Source organism: Haliotis rubra, unplaced genomic scaffold (assembly GCF_003918875.1).
Source record: "Haliotis rubra isolate DU_JTF1 unplaced genomic scaffold, ASM391887v1 Scf585, whole genome shotgun sequence".
Classification (NCBI taxonomy): domain Eukaryota; kingdom Metazoa; phylum Mollusca; class Gastropoda; order Lepetellida; family Haliotidae; genus Haliotis; species Haliotis rubra.
Genome location: NW_025767285.1, coordinates 599,827 through 617,004, shown reverse-complemented (window position 1 = coordinate 617,004; position 17,178 = coordinate 599,827). Strand labels below are relative to the sequence as shown.

Sequence of the window (17,178 nt, the reverse complement as noted above, 5' to 3'; positions counted from 1 at the left end):
TGTACTCAGCAGGTTTACATCCATAATGAACTTTATTATGTAGTATAAGGAAAACTGTAGATGTTTCCCAGTTGTCATGTGTCCCTTTTGCCCCTGTTGCCCTGATTGTATCAGCATTAGTCAGCTGGTATAGGAGGTGAAGGGATCTGTCTAAAGTTTTGTAGCAGTTAAAAATAACACTGCAGCAAGTGAACCATTCCATTTTAGTGCCGTTCATTCCCTCTCGGTCTTCTTCATTGACTTGTATGTATATCCTGTCCTTTCAGGGGCAGTGGGGTAGCCTAGTGGTTAAGGTGTTCGCTTGTCACACTGAAGACCCGGGGTTCGATTCCCTATATAGGTACAATATGTGAAGCCCATTTCTGGTGTCCCCTGCTGTGATATTGCTGAAATATTGCTAAAAGTGGCATAAAACCATACTTACTCACTCACTCCTGTCCTTTTACTTTGCTTGACACCACTGGCAGGGCACATCGGGGTAATCTGGTTTAGCATGATTCCTAGTCATGTCAAAGACCCACTTCTCACCACTGGTATTTGTGTGAAGCCCATTCTTGGTGTCTTCCATCTGAAGTTGTGTACGAAAAAACTGACTCGCTCACCATGGCAACCAGAGACAGGTACCTGCAGAGTCCCTCATGGATTGGCAATGGCTCTGAGAAGATCAGTGTGATGGGAAGGTCATACCTTAGCTGCGACTCCTGCTCATGTTCTTGACCACTGGAGTACTTGCCCCTAACTTAACTGTTATACAGGATGCCGTTAACTTATCAACATGATCCCAAACTTGTAATACATCTAAATCAACACAGTTTAACTGGATTTTAAGAAATAATCAGTTTATTTCATCTGATAATGAATCAAGATTGCCACTGACAGCCAGGCTAGTTCTGAGTAAAGTGTTTGATCTTGTCAACTGAATAACCTTGTAAATATGTGGAGCTGCACTGATGAATTCCTGACAAGCTGATGCTCAGAGAAATAGGCCATTATAATGGCAGATGGCAGAAAGTCACTTGCATTAATTGACCTTAGTTTCCAGTTTGCTTTTAGTGACCTTAGTATCTGTATTTACCCATTGTGTACTGATAAAGGGTTTGTGTTTTGTTGTGTCATTTTGTAAAGTTAAATATACTGGGGACCAAATGCGCAGATCTTAAATTGATTGTATATGTATGAGATTTTATCCCATAATTGAATTTGTTTAATTTTGTGCAGGCCAGACGTGTATATTTATTTTTTCTATTGTATAGCTTGTTTGATATATATGAAGGAGATGGACGAGAAACTGAAATATTGTATGTTGAATAATATGTATAATGTGTTTTTGACTAAGACTGTACTAACTTGAAAATCTGTGAGCAATGTATTCATATTACCTCATTGTAAAGACTTTCGTTGACTGTACTTTGTTGTCCTATGTAATATGTTATAACAGTTATTTGTGTGAATATTATTAAATTGGTTCATCTAATTTGATAGGTTAATCTAATGTGGGATAGACATCATCATGACATGGTTTGGTATAAAGGATAACAAGAATGAAATTATCAAGCATGTACGTTGTTTCATGGTAGTCCAAGTAGCTTCCCCATCCAATAGCTATGGCATTATTTAGTACAGATATTAATTTCAGTGTGCTCAAGTGCAATGTGTAGATATGTGCAGCTGGGTACAGGGCCAGAGATGGGAGCAGTCTATAGATGGGTGCAGCTGGGTACAGGGCCAGAGATGGGAGCAGTCTATAGATGGGTGCAGCTGGGTACAGGGCCAGAGATGAGGACAGTGTGTAGATGGGTGAAGCAGGGTACAGGGCCAGAGATTGGAACAGCACCCGGTCCAGGGCCAGAGATAGGAACAGTATGTAGATGGGTGCAGCTGGGTACAGGGCCAGGGATGGGAACAGTGTGTAGATGGGTGCATCTGGGTACACAGCCAGGGATGAGAACAGTGTGTAGATGGGTGCATGTGGGTACAGGGCCAGAGATGAGAACAGTGTGTAGATATGTGCAGCTGTGTACAGGACCAGGGATGGGAACAGTGTACCCGGGTCCAGGGGTACATGGCCAGTGTGTAGAACAGGGTTGATGGGAACAGTGTGTAGATGGGTGCAGCTGGGTACAGGCCAGTGATGGGTACAGGGCAGGGCCAGGATGGGAACAGTGTGTAGATGGGTGCAGCTGATGGGAACAGTGTGTAGATGGGTGCAGCTGGGGAACAGTGTGTAGATGGGTGCAGCTGGGTACATGGCAGGATGGGAACAGTGTGTAGATGGGTGCAGCTGGGTACAGGGCCAGGATGGGAACAGTGTGTAGATGGGTGCAGCAGGGTACAGGGCCAGATATTGGGAACAGTGTGTAGATGGGTGCAGCTGGGTACAGGGCCAGAGATGGGAACAGTGTGTAGATGGGTGAAGCAGGGTACAGGGCCAGTGATGGGAGCAGTGCGTAGATGGGTGCAGCTGGGTACAGGACCAGAGATGGGAACAGTGTGTAGATGGGTGAAGCAGGGTACAGGGCCAGAGATGGGAACAGTGTGTAGATGGGTGCAGCTGGGTACAGGGCCAGAGATGGGAACAGTGTGAGATGGGTACAGGAGGAACAGGGCCAGAGATGGAACAGTGTAGATGGGTGCAGCTGGGTACAGGGCCAGAGATGGGAACAGTGTGTAGATGGATGGGTACAGGGCCAGCTGTGGGGTACAGGGCCAGAGATGGGCCAGAGATGGGTGAACAGTGTGTGTAGATGGGTGATGCTGGGTACAGGGCCAGAGATGGGAACAGTGTGTGAGATGGGAGCAGCAGTGTGTAGATGGGTGCAGCTGGGTACAGAGATAGGAACAGTGTGTAGATGGGTGCAACAGGGTACATGCCAGAGATAGAACAGTGTGTAGATGGGTGATGCTGGGTACAGGCCAGAGATGGGAGCACAGTGTGTAGATGGTGCAGCTGGGTACAGATGCCAGGATAGCAGTGTGTAGATGGGTGCAGCTGGGTACAGGGCCAGAGATGGGAACAGTGTGTAGATGGGTACAGCTGGGTACAGGGCCAGAGATGGGAACAGTGTGTAGATGGGTGCAGCTGGGTACAGGCCAGAGAGATGGGAACAGTGTGTAGATGGGTGCAGCTGGGTACAGGGCCAGAGATGGGAACAGTGTGTAGATGGGTGCAGCTGGGTACAGGGCCAGAGATGGGAACAGTGTGTAGATGGGTGCAGCTGGGTACAGGGCCAGAGATGGGAACAGTGTGTAGATGGGTGCAGCTGGGTACAGGGCCAGAGATGGGAACAGTGTGTAGATGGGAACAGTGTGTAGATGGGTACAGCTGGGTACAGGGCCAGAGATGGGAACAGTGTGTAGATGGGTGCAGCTGGGTACAGGGCCAGAGATGGGAACAGTGTGTAGATGGGTCAGCTGGGTACAGGGCCAGGGATGGGAGCAGTGTGTAGATGGGTGCAGCTGGGTACAGGGCCAGAGATGGGAACAGTGTGTGGATGGGTGCAGCTGGGTACAGGGCCAGAGATGGGAACAGTGTGTAGATGGGTACAGCTGGGTACAGGGCCAGAGATGGGAACAGTGTGTAGATGGGTACAGCTGGGTACAGGGCCAGGGATGGGAGCAGTGTGTAGATGATTTACATTTACTCTGTAGATGTAATGTTAAATTCAACTGGAGATTACAACAAACTGATTCTTCTTCTTAGGCAAGGTGATTTGCATGTTTAATTTTTTTTTAAATTCTCAAATCTATGTCAATATGCAGCTGTAACTGAAGGGTTGAAGGCCACACTATACTAATTTTATGGTTTATTGATCTTGGACAGGTGGAAATATAAGTAATAATAAATATGGAAGACTCAATTTGTCATCAAGTTATTACATTTGGTTCATTAGTACATGTATACGGAGTGAAGTAAATTCTGATTGTTCTGCTGGTATAATGGTTATATATTATGATGTACACATACTTCTGTCAGTGAAGGCTTCCTATGTTTTCAGTGTGTACAATGAACATGGTCAAGAAGTATACATTAAAAAAGTTGCCTTTTGTTAATTTCTTAATTTTGTTTTTATATTGGCAACCCATCAATGATAGGGCAGTTGAATAAATAAAAATACATTTATATAAGTTTATTTTATTTTCTGACTGCATCTTTCAGCTCAGGTAGGTGAAATCAGTAACTTGAAAACTACCAGGTATGTGATTGTTGAGTCCGATTGTCTTCAACTTGGCTGTTGTGTAGCACCTGTTGGCGTATCATGTGATGATGTATATTATGTTGTGTTACTGATGTACTGGTGTAGAGGCACAAGTTGCTGCAAGACATCGATTATGTGTATATCATGCACTCAAATAAACAATATGGAATATGTTGTCTAACCTGTTCTTTATGGTAATGAAATCTCCCTGGGCTTTTCTTGTTTCTTACTGTGTAAATTGTGGGTGATGTTGAAAAACATCTACCATAGCAATATACATCCCTAATCACTGGTGTTAGGTCATGGCTGATGACAGACCATCCCTGAATTGTGGATACACCTTCCCTTCCAAAAATATCTCTCCAAAAGGTTTCTGCGATATAATGGTGCTCTGTGACTTAAACTTGTTTTAAGAGGCTACAAATTTTAGTTTGCTAATGGTGCAAGAATCTACATTGAAAACGTCACTAAACAATAAACAAAAAAATGTTTTGTATTAAATCATATGCTTCGTTATGTGATTTCACATATACAGCAGTGGTTGTTTATTATGATCTGTTTACAACATGAAGCCTACCTGAAAGACTGCAAAATGTGGGGTCAGAAAATGGTAACTTAACTCAAACAGGTGATAACGTATGATTACCAGGTGTGGGGTCTAATTTACTGGTCAAAGAGATATTTAATTATTATTTCAATACTCAGTACACACCAGAGAAGTAAATGTTGAAAGAAGACAGGTGGGTACAGTCCTCTGCTTGAACATCTATGCTTGTGGAAATGAATGCCTGGGCACATGTAACTTAATTGTAAGACAAGTGATTCACAGACATGAACATGCTTCACTTCATTTCCGGGGCTGTGGGATGGCTTAGTGGTTAAAGCGTTTGCTCGTCACGCTGGAGACACAAGTTCGATTCCCCACATGGGTACAATGTGTGAAGGCCATTTCTCGTGTCCCCTGCCATGATATTGCTGGAATATTGCTAAAAGCTGCGTAAACCTGAACTACCTAACTCACTTCATTTCCATATATACTTCCCATCAAAAGTTTAGACTCACTGAAAACACTCACTATATGTACATATATATGGTTACATCGAAGATTGATTTCTCCACTAACTTGGGGAACCAACTGCAAACCTTGTGCAGATGAATTGCACGAGGATCATGCATCAAATTGCTGAAAAGCATATGCAAATATCATGCATGTGAACAGCTGCATCTTGGTGTAAAGTTTTGTTAAGAATTTGCCAATTTTCATGGAGTTTTATCATTTCTTGAACTCATGACAATAATCTTTTCAACTGTATGAATTTGTTTCACAACCTTATGCAGATGAATTGCACGAGGATCATGCATCAAATTGCTGAAAAGCATGTGCAAATATCATGCATGTGAACAGCTGCATTTTGGTGTAAAGTTTTGTTAAGAATTCGCCAATTTTCATGGAGTTTTATAATTTCTTGAACTCATGACAATAATCTTTTCAACTGTATGAATTTGTTTCACAATGCATCAGTTCATGTATAAACAGTACCTTTAAACAGTATGGAATATTTTGCAAAATTTTGTTTAGAACAATTGCCTGAAGTAAGTGGCTACATTTACACTAGTGAGTCTAAACTTTTGATGGGAAGTATATATTTGAAACCATATAACTAAAAGGCTAAGGAAGGGAAATTAAACTTAACTCACTCACTGAAAGTCACAGCCAGACAAATGACAACAGACAAATAATTCATTATAACGAAAAATATTTAATATCACTCCTGCGTATGGAATAAGACTCTATATAAAACCTGTTCAGCAAAGCAAAACCAAGCATTTAGCAATTGTTAACATGGGCTAGAGCATGTAACAGAAGAGCCCTTACCATGGATACAAGCATAACAAATCACAACTATGTGAGGCCAAATTGTCAGAGTTGATATTTGATTGACTACAAAAACCAATGATATTATTTCAATAGGGCAGTGAAAGTTTGCTCATGAAGGGTTTGTCCGAAGTGTGGAGGGTTCACCTGATGCGATCTCCAGTGGAAGATTCACCTGATGTAACTTCCTGTGGAGGATTTGTCGGACATGATTATGTGGGATTTGCATAACATGTGTAGAATTACCCCCACATATGATCTCCTGTTGAGCTTTCATAACTTCCTGTGGAGTTTCTATCAGATATGACATGACCTCCTGTGGGGGGTCACCTCATATGACTTACTGTTGAGGATTCACATGGCAGAACCTGTGTTGGGTTCACAATACATGACTTGACCTCCTGTGTTGGGTTCACAATACATGACTTGACCTCCTGTGTAGGGTTCACAATACATGACTTGACCTCCTGTAGAGTTCACAATACATGACTTGACCTCCTGTGTAGAGTTCATAATACATGACTTGACCTCCTGTGTAGAGTTCATAATACATGACTTGACCTCCTGTGTAGAGTTCACAATACATGACTTGACCTCCTGTGTAGAGTTCATAATACATGACTTGACCTGTGTAGAGTTCACAATACATGACTTGACCTGTGTAGAGTTCACTTACATGACTTGACCTCCTGTGTAGGGTTTAGAATACATGACTTGACCTGTGTAGAGTTCACCTGATGTTACTTGACCTCCTGTGTAGATTTTAGCGTGTATGACCTCCTGTCTACCGTTTGCCGGACATGACCTCATAGAGTTCACCTGATGTGACTTGACCTCCTGTCTACCGTTTGCCTTACCTGACCTCATTTTCTGGTGCGATAAAACGGGAACAAATACCCATAGAGACAAAGACAGTTGACTGCTATGGTCAATATCAAATCCTTCATGTCAACAAAACATACAAGATAATACCTGTAGTGAAACTGAATTTGTGGGTAACTTTCGTCTTCAAGTATATACTGAGTAGCATGTCAATACTTCACTGACATGTTGCCTTAGTTTTCTCCATCAGTATATTCTAAATAGACCAAACATAATTGATACAACTCTCCTGTATGCTCCATTCAAATCAAATCAATTGCTTCACACAACTTTACACTCAATCAGCACTGTAGTCATGGAAATGTAATATAACAATTCCACTTGAAATCTTGTAATTCAATATTTTCAAAAGATATGTGTATCTTTTAGATATGCTTGCATAAACTTGCTTTGGATAGAACTATAAGTTCCATATGAATAATATCCTATAACAGAAATACCTCATATTCACAAACCCATCCAGAACCAATCAACATTTCATCAACTTCATTTTTCGTTTATACTACACACATGTATATGTACATCGGAATCACTTAACTAATTACAATAATTATCTTCTGGAAAGCTGTACACCATCCACATATGTAAATAACAGTTTATTATCCAGTTTAAACTGAGCTTGTTTCACACACTGAGATTAACAGACTCACTACCTATCTTCACACTCCGAATTCCACTTTGTGCCTTTCATACACTCATCTCTTCTTATACAATCAAACATCCTTAAGTCTGTCACTTTTTCAAATTTAAGACCGAAAACAAATCAGACCACTGTTATAGTGAAACATTTAACATTTCATCATATAACTTGTAAGTAGACAAGTAGACTCTTTTTACTATAGAAATGACCATGCCACAACAGCTGTTCTAACATACCACTTGCTTGATAATGGTGTTAGAACCTACACTGAAATGTCGCTCTCATTGTAATAAAGAGAGTTATATTGTTATCCTTCCATATCAGTCATAAACAGACAATCTGCAGTCTCGGCAAACACAAATTAAAGTTTTACCATCACAGATAATGCATTGTTAATGTGTAAATAACTGGAAGAACTAAGCATTGCAAACAAAAGCTTGGCAAATAGGCTGAAAAGGTTGGTTCTAATGTAGCGGCCATAAACTTTCCAAGTCCCGTGCTGGTATTCGAACCACGAACCTTCTGATCCGAAGTCGTACGCCTTCTCCACATGACCAAAAAGGTTAACCCCGTCAGCAAGCAGACAAGGTAAGGATGTCATCTGTGGGATGACTCCACGCCCTGCTACACTAACGCAACTTTATATAATCAGAAAACGTTATTCTTATATTATAAATACAGATCCTGATCCAAACATATCTGAAAACTCCGAAACAAATCTACATTACTTTGGTTCTTTAACACACCACTAATACAAGGCAAACACAGCTATTAGTGTTCATAAATGTTCCTATCACACAAGATTAGGAAAAAACAATGCTTGCTCACATATACACCAGTCAGACAATAACAGATATAGGAGTTCAACAAACTAGAAGAAATAATCTCTATACTGTGTAATACCCATATTTTAGATTGGAATTGCTGGGAACAAACATGGGAAGACAGCTTACAGGAATAAACATGGGAAAACTGTAAACAAACAGGAATAACCACTGACAAGCTGTTAGCATAGGAATATACAGGGACAGTTGCTAACACAGGAATAAACAGGGAGAGTTGTTAACAGAAATAAACAGCTATAGTTGTTAACAGATAAACAGAAGTGTTGTTAACAGGGAAGGTTGTTAACATTGGAATAAACAGGGAAAGTTGTTGACATAGGAATAAACAGGAGAATGCAACAGATGCAAGATGATCAGAATCAGAAGTTGATAAGCAATGCTAACTACCATGCTGTAGATTTGTTGATATAAAGGATTTTGAAAAAGAGGTACATATTTTGGGATTTCAGTTATTCTATCTTAAGATCAACTAGAGCCACGCAGAAATAAACGTGGAAATATATAGTAACGACATAAGTGCAGGTAGTAAAGGTTGGCAGTGAACAGACCTCAACTGACCACTTCTGACTGAACATGTCATCAGGGTTATACTGACACAGTATGTCTACTGAATAGATTCCTACTAAACTAATGAATGCCCAGAGGTATGAAATCACACTATAAGATGTCTATGTAAAAAATGCCTTCTCATAGTTATATCAAATTGTAAATCTCATTATTTAAGAAAGCCAGTAATCAATGTTTGATGCCATATTGGTATGTATCAATTCTGATATGTCTGACTAGGTTTTTTTTACACAAGCTGGTACAAAATATTCATCATCTTCCCAGGACATACTGAACTAGGCTGATCCATTTACAGATTTTGGTTGCATAGGAACACTGTCATGTAGAATTAAACACAAAACATGACAGAAAATCAGCCATGTTGCAACTGTGCCTGCCAATCATGTTTACAGTAACTTAGAAAACAGACATGATGTGCTGGGGAAATGTTTTGACTTGGGATAAGTTACATTTTTTAACTTAAATATTTTTTAATCCCTGATGCTAGTAACGCTGTATCTATCTGTTTCTAAGCTAATCTTTTAAAAAATCTGCATCACTGAATCTGTCCATATGAGAAGAGACTGGTGTTACCAAGCATTTACTGTTTGGGCACATTGTGTAACAGTTTCATATTAAAGTATCATTAATAGCATTTAACTTTCCAAAATATGTTAACCACATATGGATAAATGTTTATCAAAATGAAAACATCCTAATAAGTATCTGCACGTGTAAATTGTTTTGAAAATGGATAAAATATATGTGCATCTACTTATCCCTCTATTTATAATGAGCACCGACATCCTTGGATGCCATCATACCATGTTACAGTGTCACACATCAAGGTTCCAGCTCAGCAATGTTACAGGACAAAGAATGTTGCAGCCTCTGCTCCCATAAGCATACTTTGAACTAACTCACTTTTAGTTGGACACTGAACACCATAAATGATTGCAGTTCATGATTTTCAGCTGCAAAACTAGCAGAACAACAAACAATGCAGAAACAGGTGATGAGACTAGCAGTGCTGAGATCGAGTGCAATATAATGCTATCTAAGAGATCGGGGATTGTCATCATAAATATGCCATCATAATAATCTTTTCAGAATACTGGAACCTTTCATCCATACTTTCTATATTGTGGAAATTAAAAAATCTGAACACTTTTTGGCTGAACATGATTTGACATTTTCTCATGAACACTGAGAGAGGACTGGCACCTACAGAAAGAAGAAAGCGTGTAAGTGATTTAAAAAGAAAACAAATCCCTATGCATGTATTAAAATAGCAACACAATGATTTAGCATTCAGTGGAACAAGCATACAGCAGTATTTTTCCCTCTCTTTCTATTCTAGACTTATCAGACCAGTAGTTTTTAAGAAGAAATTACCCAAAGTATACCACCATATAGTTGGAATATCACGGAGTGTAGTGTTCAACAACTAAAACAAACATCAAGTATGACTATAGATTTGATTTTCCAGAACACTTTCAACACTATTCCAGAATAAAAACACTTAAGACTTGACACTGTTCCTCCCTTCCTTCTGAAGTGTGTGGCAAACAGTGTGCTACATGACTCTCCAACAATCTGCTCAGTCTACAACTTTGGTGTAAGCTAAGTGTCCAGCATCTACGACAGCCTGCATCAAGCAGCCTCGTCCTTCTGTAACATCTCCAGATCGTAGAGAACCTCCAGAACACACCCAGTACTCCATGCCTGGGCTCTGCAACTGTCTCTGCAGTACTGAAACACAAACATAGTACTAATACTATCACTATTATCTTAATTCTTCACTATTGTTGTCACAATCAGAGTGTGTGATCTCCCATACACTCAAGTTTTTTGAGATTTGAATCATCAGTGTATCCACTCTGACAGAAGTTGGTCTGTGGCACACATCACTTGGGAATATCAATAAAATATCTGTTAAAACTAACTCACTCCCTGATAGTGTATTTCAAGGAACAAACAATTTATTATGACAGATAATGACACATTCTTGTTGAAGTCTTTGCAAGGCATTTAGAAGTTGGAAGAACATTAATACATTACACTTTTCTTTATGCATAACAACTTCCTTATTCTATTGAACAACATTTCAGGGATACGTCTTGCCCCTTCATCACATGACATAGCTGTGAAGTGCTGTTACAAGAATAAAAGCTTGGTCTGCATTAAACAAAAGGCATGTAATTGTCTTCTTGTTTGTTACAGGTTCTTGTGACATAGTAAGAGCTGCACTTACTGATCCTTTGGAGTTGGTGAGTTCTGGCAGAGACTGCCATGGCGAGGTCATGACCTCCTTATAGTGCCGACTCAGCGCAGTTTCCACGAAGTTGACGGTCTCTTTCAGGACACCTGGCTTCGTCTTCTCCAGGATTGATGCAAAGTACAGCTTGGCTCGTAAGAAGTACCCAATAGGCCACACCCACTCCTGAATGGAGAGGCAGAACACGTTGAACATTTCAAAGGTGAGGCCAATTATCAGATTGGTATATCACACTTATAACAGAAGCCATTCTATGAGTAACTCCAGTATGTGAACAAAGGTAGCTTGCTTTTCCACTTTTATTTCCAGCATGCAATTAATGATGTAGAGTGTTTCCAATATTAAAGGCTCAGGAAAGACCCCATGAGTAAGATGTTGTATGCCTCAGAAATCTATGATTATGGGTTAAAGTCGAAGACTTGCCCTGAATATATTGACAGGTTTGTAAGAACAATGCTGATGAGTAAACATGTAAAACCAGTATCTCTATGGGATTGCCTCCCACATCAAGCTATCATAGCTGAAACTTATACAGTCCATCTTACTGAATGTCATGAGTAAACATGTAAAACCAGTATCTCTGTGGGATTGCCTCCCACATCAAGCTGTCATAACTGAAACTTATACAGTCCATCTTACTGAATGTCATGAGTAAACATGTAAAACCAGTATCTCTGTGGGATTGCCTCCCACATCAAGCTGTCATAGCTGAAACTTATACAGTCCATCTTACTGAATGTCATGAGTAAACATGTAAAACCAGTATCTCTGTGGGATTGCCTCCCACATCAAGCTTACTGATCATAAACTGAAACTTATACAGTCCATCTTACTGAATGTCATGAGTAAACATGTAAAACCAGTATCTCTGTGGGATTGCCTCCCACATCAAGCTATCATAACTGAAACTTATACAGTCCATCTTACTGAATGTCATGAGTAAACATGTAAAACCAGTATCTCTGTGGGATTGCCTCCCACATCAAGCTATCATAGCTGAAACTTATACAGTCCATCTTACTGAATGTCATGAGTAAACATGTAAAACCAGTATCTCTGTGAGATTGCCTCCCACATCAAGCTATCATAGCTGAAACTTATACAGTCCATCTTACTGAATGTCATGAGTAAACATGTAAAACCAGTATCTCTGTGGGATTGCCTCCCACATCAAGCTATCATAGCTGAAACTTATACAGTCCATCTTACTGAATGTCATGAGTAAACATGTAAAACCAGTATCTCTGTGGGATTGCCTCCCACATCAAGCTATCATAACTGAAACTTATACAGTCCATCTTACTGAATGTCATGAGTAAACATGTAAAACCAGTATCTCTGTGGGATTGCCTCCCACATCAAGCTATCATAACTGAAACTTATACAGTCCATCTTACTGAATGTCATGAGTAAACATGTAAAACCAGTATCTCTATGGGATTGCCTCCCACATCAAGCTATCATAAAGCTGAAACTTATACAGTCCATCTTACTGAATGTCATGAGTAAACATGTAAAACCAGTATCTCTGTGGGATTGCCTCCCACATCAAGCTGTCATAACTGAAACTTATACAGTCCATCTTACTGAATTTAATGAGAGAATTCATGTGTAGATTATATGAGAGACGTTAAGCCCTGAAACATCATTCTCTGTCTGGTATGTGTGCTGCATGGAACTCACCGGTCCTTGATGATAGTTCCATCCCCGGGCCAGCTTGATGTTGTCTCCGTCGTTGGCGTTGTCATAATCTCCTTCATAGGCCCAGTCCCTAGGTACAAGGGGTAGGGTGATATACCATGGGGAAAATATTTACACCACACACTGCCTTAAGAGCTCTAATCTGATTGCCCAAAAACTTATTATGTCCAAAGCATATTTTTTACACTAGACTTCACTCTGGCCATTATTTTTGTCTGTCAAGTGAGAAGTTGGACTATGGGAAATACAATCAAATTGATACCATTCTTTTGGTTTCTGACTGAATTAAGACCGATGAATTGCCAACAGTAGGAACATCCACAAGAACATGACGGCAACATTATACTTTCAGAATTGTTCTAGTTCATTTTTGATATACAAAATACATGATGGTTAGAAGCCTTGGCAATGATTGGCTGACGAGACAGTTCACCTAACATGTCCTGTGGAGGTATGCTCAGATCTTCACACAGACAGGAACTGTATTGGAATATATCATTAGATTTGAATGAGAGTGTATCAAGTGTGACAACTTCTACCTTGAGTCCAGCGTCTTCATCCCGAGGGGTCCAACAAGAACCTCCCCAGCAGTCTCCAGGGCTGACCATGCATTGTCCACATCAAACAACTCTGGGGCCTGTACAGAGGATATGTTAGTAAGTAAGTAAGAATAAGATACAGGAACAAAGTGTTTGTACCACTAAGTCATTCATGAGGCAATGATAAAATACAGAGTTACGATAGGTCATAACGCTACCAACCCTTTGTGGATCGGACCCTGGTTAGTAAAAGCAAATTCAAACAGTTATTAGTCCACTAATTTGTTGTTTCACACTGAAAGCCGTGGTGGCTGAGCCAGTTAGTCGGCTGACTTTGTGTGCTGGTCCTTAGGTGTCAGACTCTGAGGGTGCGGGTTCGATTCCTGGATGGGACTCAACCCCCAAAAGCACTAGAATCTATACTTTACTAAGAAAGTGTAATCCCAAATATAACATATGTTACACTTGACCACTTTCTAAATGGCATTGTGTATTCATGCAATATTCTCGGTTCCCATTTGCACAGATCGATGCTCATGCTGTTGATCATTGGATTGTCTGGTCCAGACTCGATTATTTACAGACCGCCGCCATATAGTTGGAATATTGCTGAGTGTGGCGTAAAACTAAACTCACTCACTCACTCACTCATGCAATATTCCAGCTACACATCAATGGCACAAGATCACACAGGGCAACAGAATAAACTCCACATAAAGCAGGTGAGATTTAAAAGATATACATTATTTGTGTCTGATCTGGCAAATCAGCAATCCATAGACGTTTGTTTGTTGTTTTATGCAGCAGTACACAACTCTACATCATTCTGACCCAAGAAGGTGGAAATCTGAACGGACTAGCTATATCATAGTCTGGGTTGAGTCCCACACACCACCATGACCCTTCTCCACCATTTTGAGCCTGACTTACCACCACCATTGCAACTGCAAAGTTGGGCCTGAGTTGGAAGTTAGCCCAGAACTGTGTGGCATGGTAGCTGTCTTTGTACATAGGCCTCCTGTGGATCAGCTCGGGTGTGGTCTCCTTGGGGTCTGGGATCTTGCTGATCCAGAAACATTTCTCAAAGTTGTCCTTGATCTTGTCTGCCCACTGGGTAAACGACACAGCATATTGCTGGCCTGGAGATAAAGCATGAGTATTCAGCCCTGGAAACATGGATTCAATTTTTCAAGTATTCCAAAACGTTTTCTGGCTGAAGTTGATCAAAGTGACATTTTACTATAATTTTCTTCAGAAGAGATTTGAAAATAAATTAAAAGCATCCATGAAGAAATGTCTGATTAACAAGCAAAACTGACATTTTGAAGATTTCCGTTATATAAACAAAATATGATGAAAATGATCTGATTTAGTGAAACAATTGCTCTGATAATCCCCAGCATCTTGTAATCCTTGTCAGTTTATGTACATAAATTTGAATATGTTTGTCTATGTATAGTATGGAGATCAGAAGTAGAAAGGTTGGTTGAAAACACTGCTCAGAACCAGTCCAGCAAATGACCCTAGAGTTGTGAAAACTACACATATGGTGTGGGGGCCAACAAATACAACAGATTATAAATATAGGGACACACTAACTTCATAATCAATAATATAATATTCTTCAACACTTAGTTGAGAGCTCTGCTGTACCAGTGTCACTCACCATCATCTGAGGCTGTCACCTCACTGTAGGGGTACAAGCCCTTGTCGTGTAGGCTGGTTAGCCATCTCAGGGTGGAGACACTCAGTCCCACCAGTTCCACAGCAGACCCGTCTCTGCAACACAGGCATACACAGGCATACACAGGCTCTCACACATCTCAAGAGCGCTCTATATATGGAAACAGCTTATCACACTTTTCTTCCCCATAGCACCAAAAATATGTCAGAATATGTTTCCTGTTTGATTATATCAATAAAATGAAGACATGTATTATTCACAGATTTCAAATAAGCCAAATTCTGTTCCTTAACTTGATACTGAAGCAATGAGACCAATGAGTGCTGCTTGGATAATGTGAGCAAAATAGTGCAAGATTTATTACTGGCATTATCTGAGCATCAGTCTCTTGCTGTATCCTGTCATACTTATATATATACAGGGATGATTGAGGAATAGTTGAGCCCTCCTTACCTGGAAGTTGCTGGCTTGCCCTTGTTGCCTGCCTTGGGGGAACTGCCCATCTTGTCCATCCATGTACCACAATTGTGTTCATTGCCTCCGTAAACAAACCCAGTGTCCCATTTCACACCCACTTCTAAATTGAACCCTGTAACAGAGGTGTTCAGACATAACAACACAGTGAAACCCTGTCATCAACCCAACACCCACTTCCACACTAAACCCTGTAACAGAAGTGTTCTGACATAACAACACAGTGAAACCCTGTCTTCAACCCAACACCCACTTCCACACTAAACCCTGTAACAGAGGTGTTCTGACATAACAACACAGTGAAACCCTGTCTTCAACCCAACACCCACTTCCACACTAAACCTTGTAACAGAGGTGTTCTGACATAACAACACAGTGAAACCCTGTCTTCAACCCAACACCCACTTCCACACTAAACCCTGTAACAGAGGTGTTCAGACATAACAACACAGTGAAACCCTGTCTTCAACCCAACACCCACTTCCACACTAAACCCTGTAACAGAGGTGTTCTGACATAACAACACAGTGAAACCCTGTCTTCAACCCAACACCCACTTCCACACTAAACCCTGTAACAGAGGTGTTCAGACATAACAACACAGTGAAACCCTGTCTTCAACCCAACACCCACTTCCACACCCACTTCCATAACAACACAGTGAAACCCTGTAACAACACCCACTTCCACATTAACACTGTAACAGACCTTTCAGACATAACAGAGGTGTTCTGACATAACAACACAGTGAAACCCTGTCTTCAACCCAACACCCACTTCCACATTAACCCCTGTAACAGGGTGTTCAGACATGACAACACCGTGAAAACCCTCTCTCCCATCTCACACCCACATTGAACCCTCTAAGAGAGGCATTCAGACAACATCATCTGTTAAATGAGTTTTACACCACCTTCAGCAATATTCTGGCTAAATACAGTGGGGAACATTGAATATGCTCTGAAGACTATATATTTATTTTTCAACAGTAGATAAAACACATCTTCTGGTTGATTTTGAGCTCTGTAGTACCTGGATCAGCCATCTCACTGTCGATCTGGTGTCCTGCATTGCGCTCCCGAAACTTGATGCCCTCTGCATGGCGACGGAGAGCCTCCTGGATGACCTCAAAGAGAGGCTGATCCTGGGTTGAAAATACCATTTTTTAAACATGTACATCTCTTATTTTCAGTCTAGGGACCTACTGTATCATAAAGTTCCTTTTCACTTTCAAGCTTAATTTCAAACACAGTACTCAACCTGTTAAGCTCCCTATTAAGCTTATTTATTAATACTGACACTTATGAAAATAATTAATTAATGTTTCCCTGCCTTAACCTGACAAATGCTCAGAACATTGAAAATATTATAATATAACTTTGTACTGCACCTCTCCTATAGATATGGTAGGTGATCCCTAAATTTGAAAACAATCCATTAAAATGTGTTAAAAAATTCCCATGGGTTCAAAACATGTAAACTGACATAACCATTCCCCAAAATACAAAGTCAGAACA

At 40.5% G+C, this 17,178-nt stretch overlaps 2 protein-coding genes and 1 long non-coding RNA gene across 3 annotated transcripts in view; 1 reads left to right on the top strand and 2 right to left on the bottom strand.

Annotated features, from left to right (window-relative positions):
• Positions 1 to 2,970: 2,970 nt before the first annotated feature.
• Positions 2,971 to 3,700, top strand: LOC124254838. Its single transcript, XM_046688687.1, has 2 exons — positions 2,971 to 3,264; positions 3,327 to 3,700. Exons 1-2 carry the CDS (start codon positions 3,099 to 3,101, stop codon positions 3,698 to 3,700), a joined length of 540 nt encoding a protein of 179 aa, XP_046544643.1. The 5' UTR covers positions 2,971 to 3,098.
• A 2,236-nt stretch (positions 3,701 to 5,936) lies between these two features.
• LOC124254863 lies at positions 5,937 to 8,823 on the bottom strand. The gene is made up of 3 exons (XR_006892574.1): positions 7,220 to 8,823; positions 6,822 to 7,150; positions 5,937 to 6,470 (listed from the first exon to the last, which is right to left on the bottom strand). It is a non-coding gene; the product is annotated as an uncharacterized LOC124254863 (long non-coding RNA).
• Positions 8,824 to 9,455: 632 nt separating this feature from the next.
• The window catches only part of LOC124254862 (glycogen debranching enzyme-like), a 40,321-nt gene continuing 32,598 nt past the window's right edge, over positions 9,456 to 17,178 (bottom strand). Inside the window, 8 exon segments of the mRNA XM_046688716.1 lie at positions 9,456 to 10,737; positions 11,240 to 11,428; positions 12,947 to 13,034; positions 13,504 to 13,601; positions 14,434 to 14,642; positions 15,170 to 15,282; positions 15,641 to 15,776; positions 16,694 to 16,805. Coding sequence (XP_046544672.1) covers positions 10,639 to 10,737; positions 11,240 to 11,428; positions 12,947 to 13,034; positions 13,504 to 13,601; positions 14,434 to 14,642; positions 15,170 to 15,282; positions 15,641 to 15,776; positions 16,694 to 16,805 — 1,044 coding nt within the window. The 3' untranslated portion in view covers positions 9,456 to 10,638.